The sequence below is a fragment of the Chironomus tepperi genome, unplaced genomic scaffold (genome assembly GCF_022539635.2).
Source record: "Chironomus tepperi strain 1889 unplaced genomic scaffold, CSIRO-AGI_Ctep_v1 contig_335, whole genome shotgun sequence".
NCBI classification, from domain to species: domain Eukaryota; kingdom Metazoa; phylum Arthropoda; class Insecta; order Diptera; family Chironomidae; genus Chironomus; species Chironomus tepperi.
In genome coordinates this window covers 2,492,634-2,504,300 of record NW_027226457.1, presented here as the reverse complement: position 1 = coordinate 2,504,300, position 11,667 = coordinate 2,492,634, and the positions used below count along the sequence as shown (strand labels likewise).

Here is an 11,667-nt window from a genome sequence, read left to right as displayed (position 1 = left end):
TATTAGTAATCTCAATTCATCCGAATTAAATGAATGGTCAATTTGTTGAATCTCTTTTTGTGTAACACGTGGCAGATATATTACCTGAAAGCATGGCTGGATTATGAAATTCAAACTTACTAATCAAAACCGTTGAAGTTCAAAAATTTGAACTTTCTCAAAAAAGCATAAGTTCAAATTTTGAGCTTTCAAAAAAGCAAAAGTTCAAAATTTTGACCGAATAGAATTCAAATTTTTGAAAACCGTTAGTTCAAAATTTTAAACCTAAAATCAATTTTTAAAAAGTCGTTATTTTGAAATTTTCAAAATTCGTTACTCGTCATTTTAAAGCGTGATGTTCTGCACAACGAAGCATGCACCAAAAGAAAGCTTGCAATGATAACAAAATTCACTTTTAATCTTGTATTCGTCACATTATCGTTTCGAATATAATTCACATTTTATTTATGTTTAATTTCTTTTTTTTTTCTTCTTTAAAATGTATTTTATTTACATCCTACTAATAATTTATTATGCGGTGCAAAGTAGATTAAATGGTATTGTAATGATTTTTTTCAGCGCAAACAGTCATAACATTAACATTCAACGAGATTTTATCATGTAAAGTGTAGGTTTTACTATTTTTTTATTATGCTGCAATATTTTAGTGTTTGTTTCAATTTAAGTGAAAGTTTTGCTCGGTTAGCAATGCCTAAAATATATCGAACGGAAGGTTATTTGCTTATTGGCAGTAATTATTATTTTTGTATATGTAGCTTTGTAGAAAGAACAAAGTATTATTTTTTAAAAAAGAAATCTCAAGGTCATTTTTATGTATGAGCACTGATTTTTATAACAATTCGCTTTTTCTTATTTTTCACATGCCTAGCACAATCTTATATCCTCATAAGACACACACAAGATGAAAAAAAACTTAAAAGAAATTTTGAGAAAGAAAAAAATTTTCAAAAAAAGGAAAAACATGAATTTATCGACTAAAGTTCAAGAAAATTTCGTTTTTTACTAAGTAATTAAGCATTTATACCATAAAAATGTCTTGTCTAATTGTTCCAAAAATTAATTCATAGTGTCGCATTCTTCTCATTTTTAGGAACTTTACAAATTTTGACGAACAAAATTTTTTTTAAATAAGTTAAGCGAAAAGAATTATAAAGTTTTGTATATAATTTCAATTCTAGAATAGAAATAGAATTATGAGATGTATGTAGGGGAAGTGAATATTTAAACGAGTTCAAGTCGTTTCATTTCTTTGTATAATTCACGACCCATCTGTGCTGGACTTCTAGTGACAATAACACCAGCTCTTTCGAGTGCATTAATCTTATCTTGAGCACCTCCCTTTCCACCGCTAATAATGGCACCAGCATGACCCATACGACGTCCTGGTGGAGCTGAAAGACCAGCAATGAATGAGACTACTGGCTTAGCCTTAATACCCTGCAAATACATAATGAAAATCAACAGTTAATAACAACTACAGGACCAGTCAAACAGTTCCTTACCGAGTTGAATTCTGTTAAGAAATCAGCAGCCTTTTCTTCAGCAACACCACCAATTTCACCAATCAAGATGATTCCCTTGGTTTCTGGATCCTTGAGGAAGATCTCCAAGCAATCAATGAAGTCAGTTCCGTTGAAAGGATCACCTCCAATTCCAACGCACAATGTTTGTCCTAATCCAACTTCTGTTGTTTGATGTACAGCCTCATAAGTCAATGTACCGGAACGTGATACGACTCCAATAACACCCTTCTTATGAATATGTCCCGGCATGATGCCAATTTTGCACTAAAAATAAGTACGCATGAAGAAACATTTAATGACGCATTTCAAGTATGTACGTCAATTGAGTAAGACTTACAGCTTCTGGTGCAATGATACCTGGACAATTTGGACCAACTAATCGTGATTTATCTTGACTAAGGAGACGATTCTTAACTTTAACCATGTCATGTTGAGGTACACCTTCCGTGATAGCAACAATTAATGGCATTTCGGCGTCAATGGCTTCAATAATGGCTTTTGCAGCACCTGGAGGTGGTACATAAATGACAGTTGCATCTGCTCCTGTTGCTTGTTTTGCTTCGGCAACCTGTTAAATCATACAATCTAATTAATAGTTGTTTTTTATACAGCATCGTACGCAAAAGTACTCAATCACGCAAAAATTGATTCTGTTTTACAGTTATTCGGCTATTTGCGATTTTTTCATTACACCAAATTTTTTTAGAGTACGAGATTATTGAGGCATGAAAGTATGATACGTATACACAAATAAAATCAAACTTACACTATTGAAGACTGGCAAATCCAAATGAGTACGTCCACCTTTTCCTGGGCTGACACCGCCGACTATTTTTGTACCATATTCAAGGGCTTGTTGTGAATGGAAAGTACCTTGTTTGCCGGTGAATCCTTGACAAATGACTTTGGTGTCTTTTGTTAATTTAAGATTCTTACGAGTTGCTTCATAACTTGCATATCTAACGCCAAATTTTCCAAGTTGGAGACCATCTGTGCGACAAAAGAGATAATAAGAAAATGAGTCAGACGAATCACGTGTAATTTATTTTTGGTCTAAGAAAAGAAAATTCCAATGAAGAAGAATAAATAAAACGTCACTAAACTCACTAAACAAAAGTTGTGTGTGACCTTAAAGATTACACAAACAGTGCTAATAAATATGTTACTAAGTTCTCTACTTATCTCACATGATGCACTAGCTTATCATAATATAGTTAGTAAACAAAACAATAAATCGTATTATTGATTAATTAAAATATATACTTTGAACTTCCAGCGCAAACAAACTGGAATTCCGGACTTTGTCATTTGATTCCTTTAAAATATATTAATTTTTCACAGGGATTCTCAAGTGACCTCGATGTGATCTTCAAATACAATTTGATCGAATGGCATGCGAGAAAGTAGAGTAGTTCATTTTAGTGCCGTATCCCTGACAGCTATTATTCAATCATAGAAATTTTTTCCTTTCGACCACTTTTTTTCTTGGAAATATCACATGAAATACGCAACAATCCACAAACCTTTGACTTTTAACAACATTCTTGATGATGCCATTTTTACTAGTGCACTACTAATCGTTCGTTTTCCTATTTGATTAGCGAGAATTTAATCACGATTTAAATTTTGCAGCCTTGCTATGAAAATTTGCCGTCAAATATAATCTGTCTTTTTTCTGTCAAATGATTACTATGATCTTTCTAAACTTACTTTTTTGAACGCACTCTTATGGGATGAAACTGTAGAAAATGCCGTAAATAATTTATTTACTTTCAATTACTGAAAATTCACTTTAATTCACTTGATGTTTGTCCTGAATATTTTTGAAAAAATTTGAAGCATTACAAATGTTTTTGAAAACTGTATAAATGTTTTAATTTTTCTGCAAATTGTAGGGTTCTGAAATTCAAATTCAAAATGCTCGTTTAAATTTGAATTTTAAATTACCGTTAAGAGAAATTTAGCAGCATGGTCACAATAATCACGTTTTGTGATGAAAATGAAAACTAAGTGTAAAAGTTAAGGACATAACGGATAATCTGATGTTGATTTAAATTGTTATTAGTTTTCCATCCTTTCCTATCGACGATAAACAAGAAAATTTAAGAAACTTTAAATAATAAATCAGATCAGTCAATAAGAAGTCATCGCAGACACAACAAATCATAAAAACCGACAGTTTAGAAGAATTGCCAGAAATTCTCTGATTCGTCCCATAGTACACAGAAGAAAATATATAAAAAAAGTTTCATTTAAACTACAAATTTTTTCCACTTAACAAGTTAAGATGGAGAAAAAGATAAAATTAAAGACTTTAAATCCATTTATAAGCTGCAAAATATGTAGAGGATATCTAATTGATGCAACTACTATCGTAGAATGCTTGCATACGTGTAAGTACAAGTTTGAGGCAATTTTTTCTCACATTTAGAGACTTTTTTTTGTTTATTATGTTGCTCTACTTTTGCCTTCATATCAAAAAATTATCGCCGAAAACATAAAATTTACTTTAATTAATGTATGAAATGTGTCTAATTTCGTTTCAGTTTGCAAGAGCTGTCTAGTTAAACATTTAGAAGAATCGCCTAATAATGCATGTCCCGACTGTAACTTGATAATTCATCAATCACATCCATTACAATACATAAGTCATGATCGAACAATGCAGGATATTGTTTATAAGCTGGTGCCCAATTTACAGGATAGTAAGTGTCCTTTTCAGCCTTACTGTGACTGAATTATGATATTAATTAATCAATTGTCCACTTCCAGATGAGATGAACAGAGAAAGAGCCTTTTACAAGGCACGAAACCTTCCATGTCCGAAAGATATACCTCAAGACAATAAAGAAAGCGACGATATGGAATCAAAACTTAACGAAGCACATCAAGAATCTGATTATCATAGAATGGATGAGCAAGTTAATTTATGTCTGGAGTGCAGTTCAAATAGTAATCTAAAGAATTTAAAGAGACGATTTATTCGATGTAGCTCTCAAGCAACAATAACTCAATTGAAGAAATTTGTCGCCAAGAAAGTATTAAATGGAATAGAGAAATATAGAGAGGTAGGTTCTGTGTCTATATGTGTTAAGTGAACTTTAGGGAAATTCTGGACTTAAAATTAAATCCTTGGATTAAAGTTGGGATTAGATTAAATCCAAGGATTAAAGTTCAGATGAATCAGCTTTTACTGAATTTCATAATTATGACTAACTTCATGCTTTAATTTATACCCCACAGATTGATATTCTTTGCAATGACGAGCTATTGGGAAAGGACCATACATTAAAGTTTGTTTATGTTACTCGATGGAGATTTAAAGGTAAAAAATCATTACTTTCCCAAAAAAGCAGCCTCAAAAATTGTGACCCAAATTCTTTTCCAGATCCACCGCTCAGACTGCAATACAGAACAACCATATTTGATTAAGAAGAAGTCAACAAAAAACACACACATTTTATATGCAATTTTTTAATTTCAAGAAAAAAAGAAGTTATTGGCACTCATTAAAAGAATGAAAATTATGAGCCAGGTTACACACTTATATTAATTAATTAAATTATATTTTTAACTAGGAATTCTTTAATAACGTTTTTAATTCGTTTCATACAAATTATTAATTTTTTTATGATTAAGGATGAATAAAGAAGGATCAATGTTCATATAGTGACTAGTGTTTTACTTCCTGCTTACAAAATATATGTGTAAATAATATTCAGGCTTACATTCTATAATTCATGATCAACTCGTACTTTCTTATGCTCATGTTCAACATCATCATTTAATTCGTTATCGCTGATTTCAGGTGTTGTAGCTGAATTATTTGTCTCAAAGCCGCAATCGTTAGAATAAAATCCGGAATCTCCATAGTCAAAACTGTCATCAGATGTGCTGCTCTCTCGATCCATTGTTTTAAGTTTTTCAAGGAACAAAGTCATAATTGGCTGAATATCCATGAGAGAAGCATGAGTAAGGAACTCAAGTTGAAGATTCCAAACTGTTTTAATATTTAGTAACTTCCTCGTTGTTGCAATCACTGCTGCGGCTACTTTTGACGGTAGAAATTGATGAAATGTGATTTCATATAGTATTAAGTCTGTTAGTGACTTTATATATTCAGTAGCATAGAATTTTAAGTCAGCAAATGAATCTATACTCAAATCTCCAGCATACATGTCTTGTACATCACTTTCAGTAACAGCAATTTTTTGAAAAATGCATAGAAAGCTTACAGCCGTTGAATATATCGTGTTGAATTTGAGCGTTTGAAATATCATGAATTCAAGTGTGCAATAAAGCTTTAAATATGACTTGTAAGCTGTGGATAATTCTTCTTTTGTATATTTTTGTTTCTCTTTAAAGTCAACTCCTAGTTCCTCAGTCAAATCAACGATATATAGCAGATCCTTAATAGATGGGACATTATCATCATTCTCTTCGGTCTTTGCAGCAAGAAGAAGCGTTACTAACGCTACAAACTTTTGATGTTCTGTAACACTGCTTAAAATATATGCATCCATGTATATATCCAAGTACAGTGCAGCTAAATGAATAGTACTATAAGAATACTTCTTTCGTTTTGCATAGCATTTGATGACATCAATCAGATAATTCCGAATGTTTTGGTGATTAAGTCCTGAAACGACGATCCGCTTTTGTTCATTCTCAAAATATGTATTAATTATATCGTGCACATAGTCTGTATACAGACTCTTGTCTTTAAGGAAATCCGAGTCTTCATTCACAGGCATTATAATTAAATTTTCCTCTTTTTCATCAAAATTGCACTTAACCTAGATTCAAAGAAAATTTATCGACTTGATTATAACGCTTTTTATCAATCTCTTACCCTTATATTCTCAATGATATGTATCTTTTTTATTTCCTTTAAGGCTGACATAATCCATTTACCCAACATCAATCGAGAATTAGTTCAAATTTTAATGATATTACTTTACTGAATTAAATTCATCGAAGTAAGCTGGAACTTTTCTTAAAAGCGCTTTTCATAACGGTTCTTAAAAATTTGAAATTTTTGTAAATATTGAGAAGAAAATCTGAGAAACATAAAAATTTTTTAAAAATCAAAATTAATTAATTAAACTAGCTGTACGAAGATAAAACTAGTGAAAATGAGTTCTAGTTATTATTTTGCAATCGTTGGACATAATGACAATCCAATTTTCGAACAGGAATTCATCAATTCAAAGGAAGTTAAGGTAAACATTGAAATTTTCATAAAAATTAAAAAAGTAATGAATTTTATCAATCAGAAAGAGGATCACCGGCACTTGAATCAATTTATCGCACATGCAGCACTGGATCTAATCGATGAACATAAATGGAAAAATAATACAACATATTTAAAGTGTTTAGACAAGTTCAATCAATTCTTTGTGAGTGCTTTTGTGACAGCAAGTCAAATCAGATTTGTTATGGTGAGTACGCTGTAAATGACTTATTTAGTGCAATGTTTATCATATATTGATATATCCCCAAAAGGTTCATGACACTCAGAATGATACCGGAATTAAAAACTTCTTCAATGAGATTTATGAGACATATATAAAGTTAGCATTAAATCCCTTCTATAGCATCAACTCTCCAATCAAATCAGTGCAGTTTGAAAAGAAGGCACAGATAGCTGGTAAAAAGTATTTAAGTAATTAATATGTAATAATCAATTCCATTATATTTTACCCTATTTTACCTATAATAAATTTAAATTTGTTAAGCATGATTATTTAACCAGATATATAATTAATTTAAAACATTATTCCACGCAATTACCTTTCAGTAATCACCTTAATTGAAGCGTATCTTGCGAATAATTTTTGCGATAAAAAGAAAATGAATTGCTTTCGGCAAATATTGATTTCTTTTTGGCTGTCATAGTTTAATTAATTGGAAACTGTTAACCGGATTCTTTTAAAATAATTGATTCTATCTGCTGGATGTTAGGTTGATAAACGTGCCAATTAGGAATGTTAAACAATTCTTCTTACGACCAATAACAAGCTGTAAAGCATCAATTTGTAGGAAATTAAGAGAATAACTGTCTAATGGACAGCATATCCTGAACTGCACTCGAATATAAATCATATCCAAATAGAAAACATGTAATAAAACATATATTTTCCCACGCTTAAAAAAGAAAGCATTCATAAAATATTCCAGTCACATTTCCTTAAGAAAACAAAAAATTAATTACTTTATAAAAATTCAATTTGAATTTATTTCCATTTTCTCTTTACACAAGATATAAATGTCATTAACTAAAACATCTAATAACAAATGGGTAACAGAAACGTTGTCATATCGACGAGTATATCACATTTTGGTTAAATAAATCATCACTATTTAGTGATGTGCAGCTTCGTAGGCAGAGAAATCATATTCAGGAGATTCATGGGCTTCATGGCTTTCAGTTCCAGCTGATCCTGAATCATGATGATGATGTGGGTGATATTCGATCTTATGATTTTTATATTCACTGTGATTTTCAAGTGTCAATCCATAACCCTTGGCATGTTCAGTTTCTGGATGAACAAGCTTCAATTTATGGTTGTTGGAACCGATTTCAACTGGATGATGGATGTACTTTTGATCTTCTTTCTTAACATAAACTGGGACAGCATGATAGTGAATGAACTTGACTGATTGATGTGATTGGGCATGCTTATGGTCTACATGTGAATGATGTTCAGTCTCAGATGTTTCACCTTCACCTCCATGATGATAGTCATGAACGACTCCGGCAATTGTGACGGCGATAAATGCAGAAAAAACCTAATTAAGGAAAATATAATGTGTTAATTTAAAGGAACAAGCAGAAAGTAATCCTTAAACTTACGATAAACTTGAACATTTTATATTAATGGGAAAACTTCTTGTAATAGACCTTGGTATGAAAACTCACAAAACTTGAATGTTGAAAAGTAAATCCATTTACTTAGTTTTATACGAATGTCCCCTCTATTTACTTAGTATAGGCGCCTTAATTGCACTCATTCTCTTTTACTCAATTCACCCCCCATTCATATTTAAATTTCTTTCTTTCTCTCATTGTTCCAAGTCAATCCATGAAAGTCGTTAACTTTTTTGGCATAAAAGAGCATTAATAATTTTTCTATATCTAAACGATTTTGCGGCTCATTTCATTTGTAACAGCATTATTAAGCATTATGTATCTCTTGTAAGCTTTACACAGAACATGTGGGAATGAAAACACATCAAAAGTTCATACAACCGGCACGAGCTTAATAAGTTGAAAAAAATAATTTAATTGTGTTAATTTTTGCATGTTCATATCAAATGCAGTCATAATTTAAGGAAATTACATGCACAACTTAGTTCATGTCATAACTCATAACGCAACATAAATTAAGTCTTTTTTAGAGAAATTAACTAAAATTTACGATGACTTAATTAGGTGATCAATTATAGAAAATTGTCCACAATTTATTAATCTATGAGCTTTGAAACTAATGAAAAATCAATCATGCCATACTTTTTGTACCTAAACATTGCACAACCTTTTCTTTTTTACATCATAATACTTTGTTTTGAAGAAAAATCGAAAGTGACAAACTGGATTATGCCGATAAAACTGGAAACAATATTTTTTATGTTATTTTTTTATAGCGTCGTCTCTCTTCCGACTGCATTTTGCATAAATAATAAACTCTGTGTATGGTGTAACTAACAATTGTAATTTCTAATAATTGGGATTTTTCATTATTATTGAATATTGTGATCTGAAGTTGAGAGAAAAATGGGTTTAAAGTCTAGATTTATAGATAATTCTCGAGTTTGGATGCTTCAACTAAAGGAACTAAGCAATTCTTTGTTATTATTGGATCAAATGTTCCCATTCCTGTTCAAAATATGTTAACTGTCGTTTAATATTCAAATTATATTTGCAACTACAATTAGTTGATTTCCCCTTTTATAGTTGTTAGTCCCCTTCATATAAATATTTAGTCTGTTTCTGATCACTGAAGAATAAACATCGTTGTTATTAAATTAAATCCGTGAGGAGTCTTTAATTAAACTTATTAATAAGTAAGCATTGTTGCTTTACACTAGCATATACCAACCAAGGCAAACATCAACATTTCCTAGAAACTAAATCTCATCATTTGCACATTTTTTGCCAATTCAGTCCACTACGTAGCAATATAGGTTGATTGAGAATCATTAAACACACAATAGATACATGCAATAAGTGCAATCGAGAAAGAAAAATCGAAGTCATATGTGAGAAAAAAGCAATTTCTTCAAAAGTTAAGTACTAAGCTGAAAAGAAAAATTATTTAGATGAAATGCCAGTGTTATAACATAATATTCGATCTATTTGCAGCCTTTATAATGTATAGAAAAAAGAAAAAAAAACTTTCGCTTATTTTTTGACATGCATTATGCATCTTGATATTGAATAAAGCTTCGTTTGCCAATCTGAAAAAGAAAAATAGCTTCCTACCTGAAAAGCGAGTTTGAATTGAAGCCAATAGACATTTCTTTCTATTTTATGAGGTACCGACTGTATGTTTTAAGCAACGGGACAATTGTGTTGTGAGAGAGACAAGATGTAATGGGATGCATTCAGCTATGATATCCAAAAGTTAGAACTATGAAGCTATGGTGCAATTCTATATTGCAGCTAATGGGATTGCTGCAAAACACATTTCTAAATGGATATCACTCACGAACAACTCCTAATACCTTAATTCAAAATTGTTGATTACTAATTTGTTTCTTCTGATGACATGCGTAGATAATTGGGAAAGAATCACCATTTGATTGTTGTTTTGGCGGGAATCTTTTTCACAAGCTACTTATCAATATTTTGCAATGATAAGATAATGGCAACCTATATAAGGTACGGAGAAGTCAGAAGAGCTTTTAGTTTTTATTCTAAGAAAGTAAAGTTGTAAACATGGAGAACAGGTACGAGACATTTTTGGATCTTTGTGCTACTTTCAAAAACAACAAAATTGATTTTATTTTCCCAGATATTTAATTGTCTTCGTACTTTTGTCGTCATCACTCGTTGCCAGTGGGCAAGTTGTTCTTAACTGCAATTATGATCATTTATCAGTTAACGGTGCAGTTGGATATGGATGTGATTTGAAAAATATTCGAGTGGACAGAGAAACTGATCGAATTATTGTAATGGGTGAACATGAGGAAGGCATGACAAACAATGACGTCGTTAGATTGACAATCATGAACTCACACACAGGCTTTATCATTACACAACTTTTTACAATATTTCCCAATCTTCATCAATTGGAAATTTCGAACAGTGGACTTCAAAGAATTCAGCCAAACGCTTTTGTTCTTGCACGAAACTTGAGAAGCTTAGTTATTCAAGGAAATAATCTCATTGTTCTTCAAGCTAATTCCTTCAGTCACATGATGGTTTTGGACACTCTTATCTTACGATCAAACAACATTCAACTTATGGATCCAAATACTTTTGCTGGCTTGACAAGCTTGAGATACTTGTTCATTAATAATGAAGGAATTAGAATGATTCAACCAAACACATTCAGACCATTGACAAGCCTTGTTATGTTATCATTGGGATCCAATAACATCGAACGTGTTGATGCTGAAATGCTCGTCCATAACGTACAACTTCACAGTGTCTTTTTGGAAAATAACAATATTAATGCAATTCAGCCAACAATCATCAATAATATCAACAGCATTCAAATCCTTTCATTGAGCTCCAATCCATGCATTAACCAAGTTATCATTCCAAGAGCTGCTTCCTCTCAAGATATTACTGATATGTTGAGCAAGTGCTACGCTAATTGGCAATAAGCTATGATTATATCGTTTAATATCTTTTATATTTAATAAATACACATATCTTTTATACTGTTAAGCTGAGTGTCTTCGAAACTGTGAATCTGCGATGTAATATTATCCGAATCGACAACTTGAATTGAATGTCTAGTCACTAACTACACCTAATGTCGACTAATGACATTGTCTAGTCGCTAACTACACCTAAGGTCGACTAATGAGGACTGTATCTCTCCCCTAAAGACTGTACACCATTAATCCAAGTGCCTAAGCATGCCGCGAAACAGAGAAGTTTGGAAGATACTGCTATAAAATTATCATACCT

At 31.5% G+C, this 11,667-nt stretch overlaps 6 protein-coding genes across 6 annotated transcripts; 3 read left to right on the top strand and 3 right to left on the bottom strand.

Annotated features, from left to right (window-relative positions):
- Window positions 1-392: 392 nt before the first annotated feature.
- Window positions 393-3,207, bottom strand: Scsalpha1 (Succinyl-coenzyme A synthetase alpha subunit 1). The gene is made up of 5 exons (XM_070644113.1): window positions 3,047-3,207; window positions 2,290-2,513; window positions 1,861-2,091; window positions 1,503-1,787; window positions 393-1,437 (listed from the first exon to the last, which is right to left on the bottom strand). Exons 1-5 carry the CDS (start codon window positions 3,078-3,080, stop codon window positions 1,222-1,224), a joined length of 990 nt encoding a protein of 329 aa, XP_070500214.1. The 5' UTR covers window positions 3,081-3,207; the 3' UTR covers window positions 393-1,221.
- Window positions 3,208-3,735: 528 nt separating this feature from the next.
- On the top strand, window positions 3,736-5,193 carry l(3)73Ah (lethal (3) 73Ah). Its single transcript, XM_070644074.1, has 5 exons — window positions 3,736-3,916; window positions 4,070-4,228; window positions 4,296-4,591; window positions 4,767-4,848; window positions 4,912-5,193. Exons 1-5 carry the CDS (start codon window positions 3,811-3,813, stop codon window positions 4,953-4,955), a joined length of 687 nt encoding a protein of 228 aa, XP_070500175.1. The 5' UTR covers window positions 3,736-3,810; the 3' UTR covers window positions 4,956-5,193.
- Window positions 5,172-6,513, bottom strand: LOC139093371 (cyclin-J-like). Its single transcript, XM_070644072.1, has 2 exons — window positions 6,376-6,513; window positions 5,172-6,319 (listed from the first exon to the last, which is right to left on the bottom strand). The coding sequence occupies exons 1-2, from the start codon at window positions 6,442-6,444 to the stop codon at window positions 5,255-5,257; spliced, it is 1,134 nt and encodes a 377-aa protein (XP_070500173.1). The 5' UTR covers window positions 6,445-6,513; the 3' UTR covers window positions 5,172-5,254.
- Window positions 6,514-6,579: 66 nt separating this feature from the next.
- Trs20 (TRAPP subunit 20) lies at window positions 6,580-7,274 on the top strand. Its single transcript, XM_070644165.1, has 3 exons — window positions 6,580-6,745; window positions 6,800-6,964; window positions 7,029-7,274. The coding sequence occupies exons 1-3, from the start codon at window positions 6,659-6,661 to the stop codon at window positions 7,194-7,196; spliced, it is 420 nt and encodes a 139-aa protein (XP_070500266.1). The 5' UTR covers window positions 6,580-6,658; the 3' UTR covers window positions 7,197-7,274.
- Window positions 7,275-7,828: 554 nt separating this feature from the next.
- Window positions 7,829-9,290, bottom strand: LOC139093441 (sarcoplasmic reticulum histidine-rich calcium-binding protein). Its single transcript, XM_070644167.1, has 2 exons — window positions 8,380-9,290; window positions 7,829-8,315 (listed from the first exon to the last, which is right to left on the bottom strand). Exons 1-2 carry the CDS (start codon window positions 8,392-8,394, stop codon window positions 7,887-7,889), a joined length of 444 nt encoding a protein of 147 aa, XP_070500268.1. The 5' UTR covers window positions 8,395-9,290; the 3' UTR covers window positions 7,829-7,886.
- A 1,129-nt stretch (window positions 9,291-10,419) lies between these two features.
- Window positions 10,420-11,421, top strand: LOC139093182 (leucine-rich repeat-containing protein 15-like). Its single transcript, XM_070643792.1, has 2 exons — window positions 10,420-10,475; window positions 10,541-11,421. The coding sequence occupies exons 1-2, from the start codon at window positions 10,465-10,467 to the stop codon at window positions 11,355-11,357; spliced, it is 828 nt and encodes a 275-aa protein (XP_070499893.1). The 5' UTR covers window positions 10,420-10,464; the 3' UTR covers window positions 11,358-11,421.
- The last annotated feature ends 246 nt before the right edge of the window (window positions 11,422-11,667 follow it).